General features: G+C 48.7%; 1 protein-coding gene across 2 annotated transcripts in view; it reads right to left on the bottom strand.

Annotated features, from left to right (window-relative positions):
* The window catches only part of FTO (FTO alpha-ketoglutarate dependent dioxygenase), a 310,416-nt gene that overhangs the window by 75,864 nt on the left and 211,932 nt on the right, over window positions 1-22,620 (bottom strand). The window contains exon 9 of one of the 2 annotated variants that reach the window (XM_036231278.1): window positions 14,092-14,959. The exons of the other annotated variant lie outside the window; for it this stretch is intronic. Coding sequence (XP_036087171.1) covers window positions 14,569-14,959 — 391 coding nt within the window. The 3' untranslated portion in view covers window positions 14,092-14,568. Of the gene's footprint in view, window positions 1-14,091; window positions 14,960-22,620 lie in introns of those variants that run through there. 2 annotated transcript variants of the gene reach the window in all.

The raw sequence follows: 22,620 nt of genomic DNA, 5'->3' as shown, positions 1-22,620 counted from the left end.
GAAAACAGAACAAACAAAACGAACGCAAAAACTACGCTTCGCAACTCGAAGTCATCAGAAAACTCCCAAACGAAACTTCTCCGCTAGATAAGGATCTCTCTGGCTTCTTGTTGTTTTTAACTCCCACTCGTGGGCATTACGATAACGGGCTGTTCACTTCACTTTGTTTTCCCTGAGATCATTTCACCATTTTGAAAGAGTAACGTTCATAAGGCCACCCTCGCTTCCTTCCGTGTCATCTCCTTGTGAGCGTGGAGATCGTACGATGCCCAGGAGTCGGAGGTGGATGTCATGAAAGGGAGGCTCCTTCTGGAAAGATTCTAACACACCATCCAGCCTCCTTCTCCTCCCCTCCCCTCCCGAAGACTCGCAATTTAAAAACGCCCAAATCTAGTAAGAGATATCGCTTACTGTCGGGGATGCACATACCAGAGGAAGTGCTGGGGATCAAGGAAATCTGTGAATCAGAGAAAGATGTTGGTATGCAAGATTGAAGATATCCCAGCTGGCCCACCCTTCAGCTGGTTTCCAGAGGCCAGGAAGAAATTAGTCTCACAGTTCGGTTGAAAGAACACCTGGCTCTTCACCCAGAGGCACAAATTCACCGTTGAACAGGGTTATCTTTGTTTCTGCTCTGAACACACCTAGGAATTCAGTTATTTAAAATCCTGTGGCTCTGTCCTAAATCGCCCGCGTTCATAAAAATCAGGAGGTGGGAGTGAGGGGGCAGGGAGGGGTTGTAAAAATATTACTGTCAACAGGGCGGATTTTAAAGGCTGGGGCGGTTACTCCAACTGGGTTGGGACGTGTCGCCTTGATTTCCCCACATGCGTTTTACTGAAGATTCACAAATGTGAGGAGCCAGGAGCGAAGGAATTGTAGTCAAGCCCAAGTATTTGCCCACAACCGAAGACATGTGAGAGCTGCGGGGGCTCAGAAGGACGGTCACCTTGGCTCAGAGCACCCCCATCTCCGCGGTCTGCACGAAGCTCAGAGCGACGGCCAAAAATAAACTCAAGTTCCTCATCAGTCTGCGAGTTTTTATGCCGAACCTGTTCAACGCTGGGAAACGTCATTTTACAGCCGAATCCTCAACTTTGACACGAATTCCTCTTTCTCTGAAGAGGGTCAGGTCGGGTCTTGCCGTGAAGCGCTGAGCAGTGCAGCCGGGCGGGGTGAGTCATGGAGGGGGCTGTGTGATAGCCGAGATTCCTGGGCTGGATTCAAAGCAGCAAGGCCAGGTGGGGATGTAGGAGGCGGGCGGGGCAGGGCGGTAGTGGAGGAGCTGGCACCTTGTAGAGGTGGAATGTGTTGGCAAACACCACTGGCACAGGCCTCGGTGGGAGGCCCAGGCAGATCCGGCCCGGGGAGCAGCCTGGAAACCGGGCTCCTGGGAGCTGCCATCTTGGAACCACCATCACACGCCGGTCTTTGCGAAAACCTCGACCTGCAGATTTGGTTCTTCGTTCGCTTCTTCTTTCCAGTCAGTTTTCATTCCCCTTTGTTGACTTCTTTGTGGGCATTCTCCATTTTTCTTTCTTGCTCCTCTCTCTCAAGCTTGCCAAGCCTTGCAATACGTTCTATTTTTTTTTTTTAACATCTCCAGCAATATTTTTTTTTTTTTTTGCTGAGGCCATTCACGGGTCAGTTAAACCACCACGGTGACAAAGGAATCCCATAGCATTCAAAGTGCATTTAAAAAGCGGCCACTACAGAATGACCCTGTGCTTGGTGCTGGGGTGAGTGCAGGGGTGACAGTCTCTTTCTTCCAAGAATTTATGTGCAATTGTTAGGCCCCAACAGGATGGATGCTGCCACACTCAAACTGCTAGATGCCTTGAAAATAAAGTTGGGAACCTTTGGAGACACCTTTATCTGCAAATGCTGAGGTGGAAGAAAAATTGGAAGAAACGAGAGTTCCCAGCAAGAACTATAATTTTTACAATCCAACATTTCCCCAGATGGGACAAATAATATTGGCAGCCTGGCATATTAAGATGCATTAAGTGGCCAAATAAATTTGGGAAACATTTATCTGAACAAGGTTTATCGAGCAGTTTTCTAAATTGCAGTTCTTCCCTCAAAGCCTTTAATGAATCGGAATCTGTGAATCTTTGAGAAAGCTAGGGGTATATAATATTCCCTACTTCCCAAATGATAACTGAATTGGCTGATGGGATTCATGTTCCACTGAACCCTTGGAAGTGTGAAGAAAGTTCGCACTCTCCAAGAAGAAAACTAGAAAAATCTGTGAAGCAAAATGCAAACAACTGTCAAATATCATGGCCCAAGTCCATGAGTACTGAAGAGACAGCAAGTCAAAGAGGAGGATCCAAGAAAAAGCAAGAAACTTAAGAAGAACAGACCTCCAGCAGAGTGTTTCTGCACTGTTGTTGGTAGGTTCGCTGGGTTTTAGCTGCGTTGCACTGTTACTACTCAGAAATCAACCACATTACCAACTGGATCAAGCCTAGCGTGATCAGAGGAAAGAGACCTGGGAACCTACGTTTACTGAGTATCTGTTAAGTGCCAGGTGTTGCTTTCTCTTCGAGAAACTTGTGGAGTGTGTGCCTTCCTCACACGGTCTGTCTTGGTCTCTGCCATATCCTCGGCCCCAGCACAGAGTCTGACATATAGTGGGCACTCAATGAATATTTCCAGAATCAGAATGAACGTCTTTTTTCACGGGGGGAAACAATAGATTCATCAGATGGGGTTTCACAGGCTACCTTTAAATGTTTAATTATTGGGCCACAGAGGCCATTAGCTTGTGACTCAGAGCCCACACACTGTATTTTATTTGGCTTGCAGAAGGTTTTAAAACAAGCTGACGACATCTAAGGGTTGGGGGATTTTCAACAAAATCCAGATTTCCAGCTTCTTCTGAACTATCAGGAGACCTGGCAACACCGACTACGTCCCTAGGGCCACGTCCAGCACAGAGCCACGTGGCGGCCACAGTTGAAAGGCAACTTGCCGCTGTCCCCGCCACGCTCTACGATCTCCACACCGCCAGGCCGTGTCCCCGTGGCCAGTGGTCACTGCGCTGCTAGTCCCGGGCATTGCAGGCGTCCGAGCTCGTGACCTCCGGCGTACAAGGGTAATAAGCAAACACGTCGAGTGCTTCCTGGGGGCCACGTGCCCTTCTCGACGCCTTTATATCTATTAAGTCGCAACCGCCCCAGGAAGTGGGAGCTCTGATCATCCCCATTCCGCAGACGACGGTCCAAGCGGAGAAGGGCGAAGTCGCTGTCCCGCGTCTCGTATCTCGTAAGTGGTACAGCGGGGATTTGAACTCGGACCACCTGCTCTCCAGAGTCGCGCCCTTCGCCATCATGGCCGGCTGCCCCCGCCACACGGACATGCTTTATTCCTCCGCGCTGTTTTCTAACTGTCCGTACGGGCACATCTCACATCCCCCCAAACTACACTGTCTTCAACGGCACGAGATGCATCATATTGCCTTGGTGTTTTCCTTCAGCAGATTTTTTTTTTTCCAAATTCCTTTTGACTTCATTCAATCAGGAAGATCTGTATAAGTAAACACGCCCCACAATTTCCCTACCCTCCTTCAGGAAACGAGCCGAAGTCTGTCTCCCTAAGGGCGAGCCCAACGTTGACCACAGCTGCCACAGCGAGTGGACGTCCGCTTCGCGCGTCTCTCGGTGACAAACTCCGTGAGCTTGTATGACACGCACCCTGATGACCGGAAGACACGTGTATTTAGTTTCGCTGGTCCCCGGCTTGCTTCAGTGTGGGATTATTGACCCGAACGGCTTGCTCGGAGCCTGTCCTTTCCCTTTAATTAGTTCTAGTTCTTGACAGTTTTGATTTATTGACAAATGACAAAGCACTCTCTTTACCTATGAGGGGCATACGTGTTTTGTCCGGGCAGAAACTGTGGTTGGTACAACTGGGCCGGTTGGGTCACTTAAGCATTAGCATGTGTGGCGGCACTGACTGAAGAAAGGTATTTTAATTCCCAATTAGTCCGTATTAGCAAAAGAAATGTATTTTCCATTATTTTTTTTTTAACTCTGGATTCTGATTCATAAAATATCTTAAAATAAAAAAAAAAATTTTACATGACCGAGTCTTTGATTTCCCAGGGAAAGTAATAAATAATCAACAAAAATATGATTAAAGACAGCTTGAACTACCATCCAAAAAGGAACTCTAGCCGGCAAAGAATCTTTCTGATCCAAATCTTTTTATTCCTAGAAACAGAATTCTTACTTAGCCTTTCAAAAGCCCGCTGAAGGCTTCGGCTAAGTTTTGACATGAGATTTTCATATTCAAAATATCTGTTGAAATAAGGGGAGAGGGGATGTGGATCTTGAAACTGCATTAGTCTGAAACAGAGCTTAGTGAGCTAGAAAGGGAAATTACTTCTCTGTAATTGGACTTCTCTCCTGAAAAATCCCTTTGAAATCATGTTCAGCTCCGTCCCCATTATGGGTCCCGGAGAAGCCGACTTTAACCCTTCCCGAAACTACGCATCGTCAAAACCATTTCATATTTATAAACTGCTCCCGAGCAGTGGTCTGCGGCATCAAAGAACTTCATAATAAATGACTAGTCCCCAAGATTCCCAGACACATGAAAAAAAAAAAATGTTTTCCCAGACACCTCCGTTCACTGCTAGCCCTCTGGCGCTCAGATTCACATGTCGGATTTATCTCGGCCATGCGGTCCTGAGGCGGAGGCCAGACGGGCCCCCGGTTCGAGTTCCGTTACCTTTGAAATAGCAGAAGCAAATTCTGCTCCAGCCCAGTCCTTTAAGTTCTTCGAAGGCAGGCGTCGCGTTCGAGCCTTCTTTGCATCTACTTCGCAAACCATGAGTGAATGGATGAATGAACGAATGAATGAGAACTAGGCGGGTAAGCGCGGCCTGTTACTTAACGCCTATGCTCTTTAGGTTTTCTCGTCTGTAAAATGGTAACAGCATCTTCCTCGAAGAACTCGCATGAGGATTAAATGAGATAATACCATTAAAGATGTATTATGTGTATTACATGAGCCCAGTGCTTGGGGCACAGCTATGTTACATGGCCATTAACATATTAACATAACTAATAATATAATATAACAATTATACACACAGCTCTGTTATATAGCTATTAACACATTAATTAATAATATAGTTAATAACAACTTGTTATATGTTTTGTGTATATACATCATAAAAGTACTAAGCTAAGTCCTGTGAAGGCCATAGAAAAATAGAATGGAATAAAGTTCTCCCTTTGACATCTACCTTGATGTGAAGACAAGACACCTGGGACTTCCGGGAGCTATCCCATAATGCTAAGGCATTCCACAGACTTTCCACGTTACGAGGCTACGTGGCCCATCAAGAACGGAGGTACGAAGGCTCTTGTTCTCTTTCAGAGCAGTACAGCTCAACGTCCTCGCAGAAATTAGATTAGTTCTTCAGAAGGAATAACGTCAAGCCTGGTGCCCACCGGAGAGATGTCAGAGCATAAAATGCAAAGTGACTTAATTATTTTTATAGCAAGGCTGTCAGCCCTAGGTGTTATATATATATATTTCCTTAAAACCGGAAATATTGCTATCGTATTTCCCAGCGCAACATCTCTACAGACAATTCTAGATGGAGAGGCAGACCAGAGAAATGTCTCGTCAGAAAAATCAACACAAACCTCATTTCTCTACTGCAAGCGTAAGGGTTAATGGAATATAAGTGCATGACAATGAGTGACAAGCAATGGCAATAAGTTAACTTATTTTTGTTTCAATGGGTGTTGGCTAGAACCTGTCTTCCCATAAATCCATATCAAGGGCTGCACGACCCCAGCCTGGGCTCACACCAACGACCCTCGGAGGAGGCCCTTCTCACTCACGCCATGTGGCCCCTGGCATCAGGAGCTGGCCAGCAACTCTTCAGAGAGCCACGTTTTGATTACCCATTCATCATCTGACGGACATTTGGGTTGTTTCCATTTCTGGCTTTTATGAGTCATGCAAACATTTGTGTACGAGTTTTGTGTAGGCGTGTTTTCATTTCTCTTGGACAGCTAGGAGTGGGTCTCTCTATGCTTAACCTTGTAAAAAAGTTATGAACTGTTCCCGAAGTGGCTACGCCATTTCATACCCCCACTAGCAATGCATGAAGGCTCCGATGCTCCCCTACCCTCACCAATACTTGTTATTATCTGTCTTTGGGTGACACATGTTTTTAAAAGATCGCACAATTTTTTAAAGCATCATTGCTTGGAAGTAATCTTGGAATTCTAAAGGGCAATGTGACATCATGAGGAGTAGAGATCTCTTTCCATGAAACTGTCACCAAATGGAAAATAAGAACAAAGAGGCTGAAGTAGGATATATGTCTTGCCTTAGAATCTGGTAAAAATGCATATTTAGCCTCATAAGCAGATAAAGAGACCACAGTACTCCTTCCCGTCAGGGGTCCCCTCCTCGTCTTCTTCCTCCGTTTTGCTTCTAGGTGGTAAAAAGTATGAGTTCAAGCAGGTATTTGTTGTCTTTGGCTAAAGTGTTTGCAATACAATGTGACCCATCGCCTGGCCCGGAAGGAAGCCCCTCCTGCCGACAGACGCTCCCAGAGTTTGAAGGCTGAGTATGAAGCTGGTGACCTGCGTGTCCTCTGAGGGCACAGCTGGGTGACCACGTGCTGAAAGGCCAGTTCCCGAGGGACGCTGGGAAGGAAGGAGTTTGGGGTGGGGCTAGTTCGACAGCCTTCAAAGCCGTGGAGTACTGTGGCTTAGATTAATGTCCTTCCCCATCCCCAACGCCGCCCTCATCATTCCACAGACCAACTAGAAGCAGAGAAAAAGCATGACGCCGTTGTGCAGATGCATCGTGCTTGAGGAGGAGGCGGAAAGGCAGGGGCATCGGATTCCAAGGTCGTCCGAGAAAGCGAAAATTCTGAAGGGTCAAAATTACACCGAAAAGTCCCTGAAGTTGAACACAAATATTTACCTGTCACTCGTCGCTCAACTGACCATTTTTCAGCAAGTCCAACACAGCTAGGTTTTCCTCCCTCAATGGAATAGATAGATGTGTTGCTTCGGTTAAGCACCAAATGTTTAGTTAAGCACCCCATATGTTTAGGGGCCATGTTATGCAAAGACAACATGTATCTTGAAGGTGTAGAATCACACGCAGAATAGGAAGAGAGTGTTACCCTCTGAGAGTCAGGCACACATTCCTTGCTCCCATCTCACACTCACTCCGGGGCACATAAATAAATGCTCACGAAACGGAATGGCGGGAAAAGAGCTATTTAAATGGCTATTGCCATTCCCCCACCTTTCATGTAAAATAAGCTAGTTAAAAATACATATGATTCAATTCGCTGAAATCGGTTTTCGAAATCCGAGGTTTAGACGAAAGTCATCTTTGTCACAGATTATGAAAAAAAAAAAACGGACTTGATTGCTACAAAGACTTAAGATCACAGAGTTCCATAACAAGATTCCAGAGGCCAGGAATTCCAGAGGGGTCTTGGAATCATCAAACTCAGCAGTGGAGGACGATTTAGGTCGTGCCTGGTTTAAACCTGTCATTTCATAGCTGGGGAAAGTCAAATCCAGAGATACTCAGTGACTTACCCAAGGTCACAAGGCTGGGCGGTAGAGCCCAGCTCTGAGGGCAGACTTCCTGACTCCTACTTTCTGGCGGCATAAATTCTGATGAATCAAAGACATAGCTCAAAGGTAAAAGTATACCTAGTGGTTCCGACTTTACCATTCATCACACATCATACCAATTAAAATGCAATATACGGGCGATTGTTGCTGCGCTTTAATCATATTGTGTTATGTACAGCATGCTGATGGACATGTGTTTTGGAAAATCAAATAAAACCACAGAGCTGGTTGTCGCTGGCTCTATTTCTTTAATTTACATAGTCTCAGCTTGCCTTTGGGGAATTTACAGACCAAAGAAAAGCTGCCCCCTGGAGACACCGTGGAAAGTTCTTAAAGCACAGCCTCTTTGCTGCTACAGGGCCTTATAATCAGAGAAATCAGGATGCTAGCATGATTCCCCAGGACCCTGTGGCGGCTTCAGCTGGACCAGAATCTCTCCCCCTGAGCAGCCCCAGGAATCACCGGCAGCTGAAATAAATATCCACAACCCAGGATTTGATTTGCGCCCAAAAAGCTAGGAGGATTTTCCCCTTATAAATATATCTGTTCTCTATTCTCCAACCCCGCCTCCCCCCCACACACACACCCTCCTTTCCTTTGAAATTTGAGTATAGGCTTCTACGTCTGGTGACCTGTTGGAATAGACTTGCTTGTTTGCTTTCTCCGCTGTTTTTCTTAAATGCAATAACTTGAAATGTCAACATGAGGTGACAAGTAAATCCTCAGTCAAAATAAGTTTGCAACCAAACGGGAGGAGGAAAAGGAAGAGCACGCAGAAGGCCGGCCGTGGAGGCTGCTCGACAGCGGCTACGCGGTACCAGGCAGAGAGCGCTCACGGCCGGCTGTCGGGGGTAGGGACGCTGGCCGTGTCTCTCACTGCCTGTCAATCCAGAGGGAAAAAGAGGCACGCCGGCTTTTACAGCTTCCCTGTGAGGCGAAGCTTAGCAAACTAACGACAGCCTCCGCGATGCGGGCACGGGGAGGACCCAGGTGTCCCCGCCCCGACGTGACGTGCCGCGAAGCGTGAGCGGAGAAACGAGGACCAGGGAGGTTGCAAGTGACAGACAGAAACAACGCCTCCCAGCTGCTCTCTCGGGGCCTTGAGCGGTAGCAGCTCCGGGGCCACCGAGTGGCCTGACGGTGACGATGAGCGCAGTGCCACGTCACGGGAAGGTCACCACCACTGGAGGCCGTTTCCGTATGTGCCCCATAAATGCTACCCCTCTTCTCCCGGGGTTGTTCGAGGTGCTGGCCCTGCGGCAGCGACATGGCCGTTTGTCTCCACAGAGGGATGAGTTACAAACCCAAATCCTACTGTTTGTCAAGGGGATTTGTGCATTAGGATCTCTGAAACTTGACCCGGAAAGTCTTCCTCGTCCCTCCGTTGGGTTTCCGGAGGAGAGCGAGCCCTGTGGGCAGCTTCCTTTTGACTGAGGGCGGCCTAGGAGCTCCTATAAATCCTGCTAACGACTTCCGCCTGAGGCTGACAGGTTCTAGTCTTTGGTGAAAGCTGGGTTCTCAAAAATTGCCTTTTGTTTATTTCCAAAGAGGATTTATTGCAGGACCCCTTTGGTGAGCATCGGCCTTCCTTGTGATGGCTGTCGACACCCTTCACTCACTTGGGTGCTCCAGATGGAGGGCTCTCATGGTTGCTGTTAGGTTGGGACCCTAAGCATTCCAATATTTATAATTTAAAATCATCCCGGGTAAAATCTAAGGGTTCTGTTCAAGGGCGTATCCTTTCCTGGAGATGGGAGGGAGTTACCTTCTTAACAACATTCTATTCTTGACATATAAAACACATGGTTTTCCCTTGGGATTTGCACCCCTGGGGGGAAGAGGATGTGGGAGTTTTGACGGATTTAAGCCAATCAGTGTCTCCAGGGTATAGAGACTGACTCAGGAATGGACACACGCTTCTTTCAGACGAAGGGGCCATGGTAAGAAGCTGGGGCTTCTGAGAAAGAGAAGTGCTCCTTCGTAGGTAGGGATAGGGCGTGATGGTAAATGCGAAGGCTGGAGCTGCAGCCACCCCACACCCACAAGAGGCTAGAGCTGCCAGGAGCCACCAGGAGCCAAGGCACAGAACCAACTAAGAAAAACCCGAGAGCAGAGAGACGGGTCCTGGTGATACAGCTGAAGCTAGTTACTACGTACTGTTCGATTACAGGAATCAGTAAACTTGTTAAGTCAGTCTGATTTGGGGTTTCTGTCTCTTACAACTGGAAGAATACTGACAACCTAAACTCAGGAAGCAGACTATGGTATGCCCACTAGGTCTGTGATCTAGAGTCCTACCTTCTCCTAGAACATGAAAACACGGTATTATAACCACCCCGTCATCCTGAACAGAGATGCCGGCCCTAGTCCTTACCATTCCATCTGCCGGTAGCCGCACGCAGCGGGCCTGCCCCACCCACCAAGCACACCCCCGCTCCTGCGTCCTTAGCCTCCCCAGCTTCCGCTTTTTGCCCCTGGCACATACACAAGCTCTTGCCTCTTGGTCTTACGAAATGTCTTCCTCTACTCATACCCCGTCCGAGTTGCCATCCTACAACAAACTATACTCTCTTTCTCCATCAAGCTTTCTAGAAAAGTCAATACCAATCCTCCCCAAGGCCTCAGTTCTGCAGAACTGAAGTTACAATATATAAAAGAGCATCTGGTCAGATGTATTCTGGGGAATGGTCCACCTGTAACCTCCTTTTGGGTGGTAATAATTACCGTGAGAGTATTAAGCACTCTGGGAATTCTTATAGGAATGAAGACTATTCGGTTTTATTTAACCCAATGTTCCCCATATGTATTTGACCGTGACCCCCACTTCCACCCCACCCCCCTTATTCTGCTTAAAATCCTTTATCGTCCCGAGGGGCCAGGGTTCCGAGGGAAAATCTCTCGCCTCCCACTTATCTTCTTGAGAATCATTATGAAATATTTTTAAATACCAAAAGTAGCCAGAATAACACAATATGCAAGTGGCTATCATCGGCTTTGCCAAATCTTAATGAAAAAAGATCCAAATCAAATATAGCAAGAGGTTTAGTTTCTAAATGTTCTTCCTCATGCCTCTTTACCACAATGCGTGTTCTCTTTGCCCTGAATTACCCTTTCCCTCCATCCTTCGCCTGGTGAAATCACATTCCTTCTTCAAGACTCAGCTCAGCTCTTACTCCCTCCAGGAGTAAGATCCTTTTCTGGTCCCCCCCTTCCCTCCCAGCCTTTCGGGGTTTCTTTCTCCTCTTCTGAATTCCCAGAGTTCCCCGAACGTAGCCCTATCAAAAGACAGCAGCTCTGTCTGCTTGCTCAAGTTCCTTGAGGACAGAAACCATCTTTGATTTCCAACCCCTCACCATCCTGCGCGGTCCCAGAACCATTAGAGATGATTTCATGGTTCTTCAATGACGAATGTTCCCGGGTTTCTCAGTGGGTCTGCCTGGACTTAACAGCAGTGTACAAGTCAAGACCCCAAATTTCCTGCCCACCACACGTTGTCATGACTTCTATACATTTTATCCAGCCACTCTCTGGATAAAATGTATAGAAGTCATGACAACGTGTGGTGTCATGTCAGGATACTGTCTCCATTCTTTCTTTCTTTCTTTTTTTTTCCTCTAAAAGCAAATGAATCAGCTAGGACATGTTCTACTTCAAGGAGCAGAAAACTAACTCTCAAACGCTTAACCCATCGGGATTCTTATTTATTTAAGAAGAAGGCTAGAGGTGGGAAACTTGAGCTTGGTCATCATGGATCCCAGCTCTTCCCTGGCCACTGGTCCTACCGACATGGACATAATAGCCTTTTGTCCTCACATTTGTCATCTCCTGCTTGAGGGCCAGCTGCTGACACTCCAGTAATGCCTTCTCACTGTGTATTCAGGGTAGGAAGCCTCTGAAGGAACAAAGAATAAGGCTCTTTTCTTTTTTTTTTTTCTCGCGCTATGTTCTGTGAGGGGGCGGGTGCGGAGGGAGAGGAGAGAGAGGCGGAGGGCGAGGGAGGGAAGGAAGGAAGGAAGCAAGGAAGAGAGGAAGGGGAGGGAGGGAGGAGTGAGGGAGGGAGGGGGGGGTTGGCGGGAGGTGTAGGGAGCGAGCGTGGGGGAGGTGGGAGCGGGCTATGGGAGGAGTGCTGTGCGGGAGGTAGGGCGTGAGTCTGGCGGGATTGGTATGGCTGGTCTTTCTTCTTTTCTTTCCGCTCTTTCTCTCTTTCTTTCTTTCTTTCTTTCTTTCTTTCTTTCTTTCTTTCTTTCTTTCTTTCTTTCTTTCTTTCTTCTCTCCTTCCTCCTCTTCCCCCTCCCCCTCTCTCTAATAAAATGGGGCTATCTTTTTACCAGGAAGAAAATCCTTCCTCCTAGAAGTCCCCCAGCAGACTCTGCCTTGCAGCTCACAGATCAGAATTTGCCCTTGGGCCGCCTTACTTGCAAAGGAGTCTGGGAAATTCGGCATCTAGCGAACGGGACTAGGAACGAGGTGATGAACTTACCCCGCCCGTGATTTACCACCCGGGGCTGGCAGAGGGGCCGACCTTCCCTGAAATCGAGAGACCTGTGACCACTAGCTAAACAAAATTCGGGTTCTCTTATAGCAGGAGTGAAGAAGACAGGGTAGGAACAGAGTGTTCGGGAGAAGCCACCAAGTGTACCTGCCACGATAAGCTCTGTATGGTGGCCGGGTTGTCTGGTTGTGAAACTAAAAGGTTCAGGTTTCCAGGTCTAGGTTTCCTAGTAGGCAAACATGGGTGCCTGGCCAGCTCCTAACAGTTTCTGAGCTTTATGTCCTTTAGCACTAACTTGAGGTTTCCTAAGGAGCACCGTGTGGGCTGACTAATAACTTTTAAAACAGAAAAACAAGCTTCTGTTCACGTGCATTCTTACGTTAGGCATCTCTCGACATCTCTTAAGGCAAGACAACATTTGCTCGTGCGCGCATGTGACAGTCACTGTGCACTTCCCTTGTGGCAGTTTGGGTCACAAAGGCAGTTAAGACAACCTCTGCCCTCAGGAGGCTCCCTGTCCGGTGAACAAGACAAACATTGATACACACAGCTGGGCTAAACATGGCCAGTGCAATAGTTAAGGTCCGCGGAGGGCGCCCCGGCCTGGAGAGGTGGTGGTGCGCGCGCTGGGCAGGGAGGGCGGGGGCGACGGCAGGGACCCCCGGGGACTGCGGACTGCGGGGCGGGTGGGCAGTGTGCGTGCCCTTTGCCTAAGCGTGAGGAAACCCCGGGCACTGAGTGGCAAAGGCCTCTTAAAGGAGGCGACAAGTGCATCGGAGGCAAAGGAGAAGGACTGCGGCTGGAGGTGGAGACGGGGGTGGGGACAGCGGCCTCCTCCGCCTCCGCGGGAAGACAACCTGAGCCCAGGCATGGGCACCTCGGCACCTCGAGGCGCAGCCGCTGGACAGCACGGGATCCAGGGAACGCGCTGGCGCAGGCCAGGCCGCCGCTGGGGGCGTGTTGGGGAGAGGGGAGGAGGGAGGGGGAGGGGGAGGGGAGGGGGTGGGGAAGGGGTGGGGCGGGGGAGGCCAAGAAGCAGCTGAAAGGTTTGCGAGGCTTCTGAAAACCTTAACCTCACCCTTTAGTTGGCCAGTGGCGTCAATGAAAGTTTTAAAGCTTTAAAAGTCACTCTTCCCTTCAAAGGTTAGGGAGGCGGATCCCATTCGCGAATTAAAATAACAACTACACTGCAGCCCTCCTAAATCACTACAAACTACAGTTTAATAAACAGGAGTTACTGGAATGTCAGCGCTATAACTGTCAGCCGCGGCCCTAAGTTTTTAAGGAACTGCTGAAATGAATATCTGTATTTTGTCCTTCCATAAAACTGAACAGGTTAGGGACAGAGATACCATAAATCCTACAATCACGGAAAACACAAAGCTTAGCTTTACTACCTGATCGCTGTGAAATAACACGTCACTGGATTGTGGTGACCAAAACCACTTTGGGGAAAAATGCTTTCCTAAGGTGACATCACCCCGTTTTCCATATAAAATGAAAAACTAAAGGCTCGCATGTAGAAGGAGCAGCCCACGAAAGGAGGATTGGCGTCCCCTAAGAGCCCAACCCCCTGCTGCTTTGAGAGGAAACAAAGAGATGAATTAAAAATATAAAACCCCCCAAATACACATAGCCGAGCTTAAGAGAGGTGGGCTGGTTTCCCCCAAATCCATTAATAAAATAAATTACTGTATTTCATATTCACAGTCATCTCTAAAAGTTCTCCTCTTAATTGCTCCGTGGCATCGTGTTTTATTTTAGTGAAGTTCAGGTTTTACTGCCGACGACTAATGGGCATAGACCCTGAAGGACCCGCTTTAAAACACCGACCAGCCAACCATCAAAGGGACATTAAAACAGCTACGGAGGCTAAATAGGAATTAAAAAGAGGGCCACTTATTTTTAAATTAGAATCCTCTTTCACATTTAGGAATATAATAAAATGCGTCATAAACTTTCTACTTTCGTTCCAAAGTATTGTTGTAAGAATTCGCAGTAATAGCAGATACAACCCTTCAACAGCGCCCTTTAAAAACCAAGGGCTGTTTTTAAGCAGTATTTACAGGCACTTTAAAATTATAAATGATTACGATGTCGTCAAAACCTTTCAGGGAGAGAAAGAGTAAAAGGAGACGCGGGGGAAGGGTCCAGTGAACGAGGCCGGTAATAAACCATCGACGGGTCAGAATTCACAGGCCGAGCAGGGCCAAGTCCCGGCACCGAGCTGGGCAGAACTCTCGTTTCCACCGGTGACTGGTACGTGTTCAGATGGGATTTGCGTGGAACGTGGTCGAGGCGTTCCGTGCCCTCCCTAACGGGGGTGGATTTCAGCCTCGGACCTTTTTGGTCACCACATGACATCTTTCCCTTCACTAACATACCCTGTTCATTCCGAAGTTTGGTACCGATGACCAGTGAAGTCGCCCCCCTGTCTTGTAACTAGGCAATTCGCCAGGGGAGAACAAATCTCCTAGCTTGTCCTCGAGTTCGGCCTGAGCGGGGCGCTCGGCTCCCCAATACTCTGATTAGGGTCATCGTCCCGCTCGTCGCCTGGGGACCAAAAGGGTAAGGCCTGCTCATCCAGGGCCAAGCGCCCACCCTGATAAGCTGCGTGGGACTCAGTCGCCCCCGTGGGATCATGGAAACGACTTTGCGGGCTTCCTTTGGAAACGGGGCGCTGGGAACAGCAGAGATGGCCCTTCCCGACAGAAGCGCACTCTGGCCAAATGGGACGGACACGGGAAGTTCGGCAGAAAGGAGCCATCTTCTGGTAAACACGGTCTCTGAACAGACTCGAAACGAGAGATCTCGGCAGAAATCCAGGACGGTGCTAAAAACAGAGAGAAAGAGAGAGAGATGAAGGGGCGGGAGGGAGGGGGTGTGGGAGGGTAGTGAGGGGGGGGGGAGAGAGAGAGAGACAGAGAGGGGGGGGGGCAGGCAGGAGGCTCAGGAGCAAGAGGGCAAAGAGGCCCAGATGCCACTTTCTCTCTAATTCCACAGCACCTTCTGTTCCTCCAAACAGTCTTAAATAAAAGCATCTTGAACTGGTTTACATTAGTCCCCACCAGGCACATTTGTAAAGATAAAAAGAACATGGTGGTTTTCCTTCCTCCCGGAGGGGACTGGGAGGAGAGAACGGGACCGTCTGGCCTGGTTTTATGGAGGAGAGAAAACAGGAAGAGTCAGGCGTGTTCTCATACCCACGGTTAAAACAACCAGGCCAGGTTGCTTTGAAACTTCTAACGCTCAAAGTTGTCCTTTTAATCCTCAGTCACAGAGACAGCAAAGGGGAATGGCAAGGCAGGGGGCTGGGGGGCTGGGGGCTGGGGGCCGGGGGCGGGGGACGGGGGGCTGGGGGGAGGGGACTGGGGGCAGGGGGCTGGGGGCTGGGGCAGGGGGTGGAGCTGGAGAGAAGTGTGGCTTTCTTCTCCATCCCCTGTTCCCCTGTTTGCGGAGGCAACTAGCTTGTGTAAACATTCGGTAGCCCATCTGAACCCAATTTGAGAACAAAACAATTTCAGTTTTAAAGTGTTTGAATTACTTTAGCTAAATCTGCGGATTTGCCTATTGAATCTGGAGCTGTTCCCTTTCAACTCTGAATGAAGGAAGAATTATGAGACTGGAGTTATTCAATGAGAGCTATCTGTCCTGGCACTCAATCAAAGGGATTAGGATTTGGAAAGAAAAGCCTACAGGTGATCCTCCAGGAAGCATACCAAGCAGTTATCAAAAACATACAAGTTCAAAGCAGCTCAATTTTCATATGTTAAATGTACTTGGATGCAGCCCCAGGCTCCTTTCTAGGTAAAAATTGTGTTAAAGCTGTTTGTACTTGCATTACTTAGCAGACCAGGGACTACGAGAGCATGTGGTACAGTGCGGCCGGGTGGAACATGATCCGGGGCCGGGGCCGGGCTTCCCCAGACTCATCCCTGACTCCCGCCATCACACAGATCGACCTCGTCGCCGCACGGACGCTGTGAGGTCAGCCGCCCGGCATCGGCCGCTTAACAATTAACAGTGCGAGCCATGCACGGCCTTGGCCGCTGTTTCCCCAGGCACCGCGAGCTGGGTTTAACGGTGTAGTACCTACCTAATGGCTTAACTTGGGCGCATCGAAAAGGAGAAGAAGAGGGACACGCACTGAGATCTGGGTTACAGACGAGAGCACGTTTTGGGTGGGCGGCCTTCCCGTACCAGCAAGTCGTCAAGAAAGACGAATTGCACCGCCACGAAAATCCCGCGGGGCGCGCCCGCGCATGCCGGACGCCGTACACCGTACACCTGCCTTTGGCATACCCAGATGTCTGATTTACAGAAAGGAAACCGGGGGAGAAAATGAAAACCTGCATGCGGTCACTAGACCTGTACGCACCACATGCCGTAGCGCACCAGGCCCATAAACACACGCTCGGCGAACAGCCACGAAGGTAAGAGCAGGGACGGGGCCCGCTTCCGCTGGGCCCAGCTCACCGGAAGGACAGGCAGGCTGGCGACGCTAGAGGTCGGCCTGACACCGGCTCGCGGGAGGGCTGTGAGGCGCCCAGAATGTCACAGCACGGAGCGCGGCACCAAGAGGCAAGGGTATGGGTCTCTGCTCGCCCCCGCAAACCCCCACACCTATGAAAGGGGGGTAAAAGCCCACTCGCCCAAAGTAAGAGGCCGCTGTTATTTATTTCATGTAGGTACGAGGCACTGTGGTAAGCACTCTAGAAGCACTGACTTTTCTTCAACGACATTACAGACGAGTATTAAGACTATTGCATCTTAGAGATGAGGGAACTGGGAAGTAAACAAGTACCCGGCCCGAAGTCGCTGTACCAGTCAGGGGTAGAACACAGATTCGGAGCCGGGACTCTGAACATGGGGTCCATGTTCTTACCTCCCACCCGATTCTGCCCTAATGACGTGAGTTCCTTGAATTTGAGTTGCATTTTATGATTAACGTAAACATTAGCGTACTGGGCTAGAGACCCCACTACCCTCCTCGAATTCTCCCTCTCCCTCCCCATTGCTAATCAATCAATCGCCAAACCTCGTCACCTACCTTTGCCATGTCATTCTACTTCCTGCTTCGGGTCCTTCCTGTCGGTGCCCAAGTGGAGGGAGGTTCACTGTCTCTTACTTTAACTCCTGCACCGGGCCAGCTGGCCTTTGCTTTGCCTGTGCTATTCCGACAGCTCGAAATGCCACCTGCCTCCGTGGCTTATCGCGAGCCCGCACCGTCTCCCATGCCCGGGTCAAATGAGGCTTCCCCTGGCCTTGATTCCGCTCTCCTCTGTGCATCCCGAGCACATGCCGAGCAAACCTTCACCGAGCATGCGTTTCGTCCTCCTCAGCACTGTGTTCGCCCGGACCCCTCTCCCAAACCCCTCGTGAACTAAACCGTAAGCGCCACGAGCACCATGTCCTACGTATCTTTATTTCAGCGGCGTCTAGGTCTTCCCGATAGGGTTTTCTGAGCTGGGGAAAGGGGGTACAGGGAGAACGACCATCCTAAGAGTCTTTCCAGGTCATAGATGCGTGTGATTCAGCTGCGACCACCAATAAAAGCAAAGAAATGACCACGACGACAACAAACACCCTAGTGTCACCCGAGGTATGGAGGAGCGGAGCGGGCAAAACAAAAAATCTAGGCTTTGGTGCCAGGCTGCCAAGGTTAAAATGCTCACGCTACCACTTATTAGCTATAGGACCTCAGGAAAGATTCTGAACGTTTCCTGGCTTCCATTTCTTCACCTCAGAAACGAGGGATCGTTGTAACGACCCACGCGCTTGCTCTACGGGATTAAATGGTACCCGAAGAACTTAGAACCTTGGCACGCAGCATGTCCTCCGTAAGTGCCAGCGAGAACGTCTGTGCACAGAATGTGTCCTGTCCTTGTCATCCGAAATACTAATGTCTTAAAACAGGTATAAAGGAGAAGCCAGCATGACAATCTATGACCCCGCCCCCTTCAGCATCGGAGATGAAAAAAATCTAAAAAGCTAGACTCTGCCAACTCTGCCAGAAGTTTTTTCTTCACGGCTCGGCTCAAGGCCCCAACCTAACAGAGCCGTGTCGGAAGGCGGGCTCCTCCCGCCTTCTCATTGTCTTGGCAGCGAACAATCAATTTGAAAGTACATTAAGTTATTTAACAGGTCACCAAGTAGCAGGAAGCTGAAAGTTTAACCATATTTACAAGGAAGAATTATATGAAAATATTTTTATTGATGCTATAAAAACCACCATTAAAAATGACTGCACCGAAAAGCCGAGCATGTATGGAACGAATGGGCGACTCTTAAAATACTACCTGGTTCCAGACAGTCCGAATTTTGCGTCTCGTGAGCAAGTAAGATAAATGACTTTGTCTGAAATGATGTTTTATAAATCCTATTAACAGGCTATAAGGGAGGCAACGGTCCCAAAACAGGAGAATTAATTTCTGAGTTCAGTCCCCACTGTACACACAAAAATGTGAGGGGAATGGGGGGCGGGGGCGAGGCTCGCCGTTCATGCTGTTTTCAGACTAATACGCTAACCATACTCCCTAAAGCATTGGATACTTTTCAAAAGACCTATATACTCTTCATCTCACACGATCCTCAAAACCAGTCTACGCTGGGCGAGTACTGTTACTCTTGGAGGTGATTTATTTATTTATTTATTTTTAAGTGACAGAGAAGGTCAAGCGGCTTCACAGAAGTGAGTCTGAAGCCGAGCTGGGTAGGTCACGCAGAGTTGGACGAGGCAGTGTTCACGACATGGGCACCTCTCTGTCTGCACGGACCCACGGCATGGGGAAACCCACACGGTCATGTTAAACTCTGTCCCCCAATACATCGAAAGGTACTTCTTGTTTGTTCTTTTACTTTTTCAAAAAATAAAAATAAAAATAAAAAATAAAGAAGCGATGTACTCTCATTACCACATAAATACTAGCATAGCACTTTGTATATACTATTTTTTTTTTTTTAATTTTAAGAACAAGACGTACTCCAGTGATTGGTACAATTCTGTTTTGCCTTTTCTTGCCAAAAAAGAAAATATGGCTTTAATAGAAGTTTACATCTGCGTGGTATTACATGCATGTAAAACAGATGTAACCTAATTACATTTTCATTTAAATTGCTAAATAGCTACTTAAGTAAAAAGCTAAAATAACATACAAACAACAGTTACTATAATAACAAGTGTACTTAGAATTAAATGAAAAGGATCAAAGCTACGGCATATAGAATTTGAGTTGGTCTTTCAAAAAGACAGAGCGACAAAACAGCCCTGCCTTCATTTACTCGGTAATTTAATGTCTCTACAGCTCAGCCCAGAGACATGGAAGAAAATCCATAGAGTTTACATAAAGACTCTGGGTTTCATGAAGATTAGACACACTCTACTAGAGATTATATAGCAAAACCCTAAATTGGAAATTAGAATTCCAGGGCAATACAATCAGCTTGATTATAGTTTTAAGCAGATCTGTCTGTCTAGGCTGAAATCAGAAATCAGCTCCCAACTCCGAGATCAGAGCGTCCTTTCTGTATTTTTAGCGGAAGACGACCTTACTTGTCGGCCGCTGCATATTCATGACCCGTCCCTTCCTGTCTGCTGCACAAAGGCTCTCAGAAGGATCCAGAGCCTCTGGGAGGACATTCAGCTGTGGGGCACGGTGATGGGGACCCATGGGAAAGGGCTGGGAAACGCCACGCGGCCGGGCCGAGACGGCGCAAGCCCTGACCGGCGAGCTTTCCGGAAAACGCAAGCTGGCTTAACCCAGATTTGCTGGGCAATGCCCAGTTCCTTGCTTTTCTTCTCCTATTTCAATTACGTTTTTGACTCAAGTGGATTTCAGGTGTTTTGGGATGATAGTGGTCGTTTAGAACGGTCGAAGAAGACAACTGAACTTTGAAAGTATTAGAGCAGTAGACCATGATTTCGAAATTAGTGTAGTCTGTCACGAAAAGCAAAGGATTTGGAGCAGGTATGCATGAGGAGAACTCTCACACGTTTGCTTACTTCTCTAAACTAGACCGGCCAGTTTTTCTGATTTTTGCTCAGGAGCACAGAAAATTAAAAGACTTAGATCCAGTCGACCCTTTTTGATCGTGGGTTCGATATGGTTAAGAAGTCTATAAAAACTAGATGGAACACCTCTTGCTAAGGCTGAGGTTTAGACCCCTCGAGCTGAGAACTTTTGTTATCAAAGATACGGACAAATCCTTTTAAAAATCAGCTTCGGATGACACCCCCAATATACCCGACTTTAAACATATCACTGGCGTCTTGTTCCCTTTTCATTTTTCTCGGCACTGCCCTCTCTCTGGAGGTGGGACAGGATGAAAAGGCTGAGGGTCGGAGCTGGGAAACGGAAAGGCGGTTTGAGACATCACCCGGGGCTGCCGTGTGGTGTGACCCTGGCTTTTATCTCCTGCATACCCCCTCACACAGAGCCTCAGGGGACGAGCAGAGGGGCTGCCAGCACGCACACTGCCTCTCGCCGCCCCACAAACGCCCCGCACCTGAACCCTGGCACAGCGTTTCGCGTCCGCTGGAGAAGACCTTTCCTTTTCACACCTAGGCATTCCGTACCCACACCGTGGGGATCCCCAGGCTGACGCTTGTGTCTGGATCTACGATAACAATGAGGTTTACTTCTGAAGAGGGCAGGGAGCACTTTGAGAACCTTTTCGTCCCAAAGCTGCTCCCCGGGCCCAGGGCTGTGGCTTGTTGCTCTTTTCTAGCTGACGGGTGTTCGCTCTCTGCCAAGCGTGTTCGTCAGGCTTTTCCCGGTGTGCTGAGAACGAGTGTGCGAAAGACAAGTGGAGGCTTGTCAAGATTCTGTAACCAATTATTCCATTTGTATTTTATACATCGGTCATAAATGTCATTGACTAATTACTGCCCTTCCCCACCCCCTCCCAGCCCGAGACACCTACTGGAACAAACAGGCAACCTGGTACCGCCTCTTGCCAGAGGCCAAGAATTAATGGCAGGCTTTAAACTAAACTTCACCTATTTGGAAGGACATCAGTGGCAGCTAGGGACACACTGTAATTTCTCTGCTCGCCACCACTCCCCTCCGCCCTGAAAAGCAAACATATTCCCATCGTTACACTCTCTGCCCAAGAAACGCAGATGCCAGGAGAAGGGGGTGACAGCAAGACGAGCCAAAAGAAACCAAGAGAAACAATACGAAAACAATCCTCTCGCAACGTCGCTGAGTTAGTCAAGATCTCTTCTGGTCTATCTGATCACTACTCAGCCAGCACACATTCAGGGATGATTTATGTGTTGGGCTGCTGTGGGAGAAGCGCCTGCTTCTGTGCGGAAAGCAAATGCGAATAATGTCTCGCCTCAGAATGAACTTGAACGAAGAACCACATTCCAAAGGCTGATTGATGGTGGGGGGTGGGGAGGGGCTGGTGGCAATTACTTTGCGATGGGTTAAAAGTCGCTAAGAAAAAAGGTATGCTGAGGGCAGCTCTGCCCTATAAACTCTCCTGGAACTCTACTCTCTTAAGTCGGCCTTGACAAAGGATCTATGTTACGAAAAAGAAACGATGCAAACGTGACAAGCTTCCCTCGATGTCAAGTCGCTGTGTGTTCTTCACAGTAGGGTTTTAGGCTACAGAACAGCAACTGTTCAGAACATACCGGGCTATCACCATCACCCTTGGGAAAGGAGGAGGCACCACCATTAGGCGCCTAGTTCCGTCTCGGGCAGTTTTGGAAAGCTGAAGTCACAAACACGAGGGTTTAGAGGCCAAACCTAGCCTTCGACACGTTTTCAAACATTTAAAAAAAAATTAGTTGCCAAAAGTTTTAGACAGGTACGTTTCATATCGAAATCTGGATGTTTCTGGCTTCTTTTGGAAAAAAGCACTGGGGTGAGCGGGCCCACTCCCCTCGCGGCCGAGGCCGACTGGAGCAGAATCCTGTGCAGTCTGGTTCCGCCCTGTCCCCGCGGGTCCCCACCCCGCTGCGCCCCGCCCCCTCTGCTCACGGGCCCTACCTGATGGCGCCTGTGTGCATCCGAGCTCACCCTCCCTGCTGCTGTGTGTGAAGACCAACCAACTAACTGCCCAGGAAATCATTCTTCTCCTGACTGGAAGGAGCGGCTCTCAGTCCTGTTCAGCAGTTTCAACTGTGAGCAAAATGCCAGTCCACCGAGCGGCCGGTGTCGGGGCTTCGGAACCACGGACGCCACGTAGCTCTGCCTGCCCAGAGCATCCTGGGCCCCGAGCCACTAGACTAGCTGACGGCAGGTCAGCGCCTCCTCTAGAAAGTATCCAATACCCTAGGGGTCTGGGGCACGTTTTAAAGGCAAAGGATGCAAACGAACCGCACCATTCTCTAAAGTACATCCTCGTCTTATTTATTTCTTCAAAATTAAATGAGTTAAAAAGTTGAACTATCGGACATGCATTTCAGCTTGAGTCTTTTACAGTGGTGATGGAGAAAAACTATCATTCCTCATGATGTTTTTTTATAATGAGGACCACGCACAC

This window comes from Rousettus aegyptiacus, unplaced genomic scaffold, assembly GCF_014176215.1.
Source record: "Rousettus aegyptiacus isolate mRouAeg1 unplaced genomic scaffold, mRouAeg1.p scaffold_m13_p_14, whole genome shotgun sequence".
NCBI classification, from domain to species: domain Eukaryota; kingdom Metazoa; phylum Chordata; class Mammalia; order Chiroptera; family Pteropodidae; genus Rousettus; species Rousettus aegyptiacus.
This window is presented reverse-complemented; position numbering and strand designations above follow the sequence as displayed.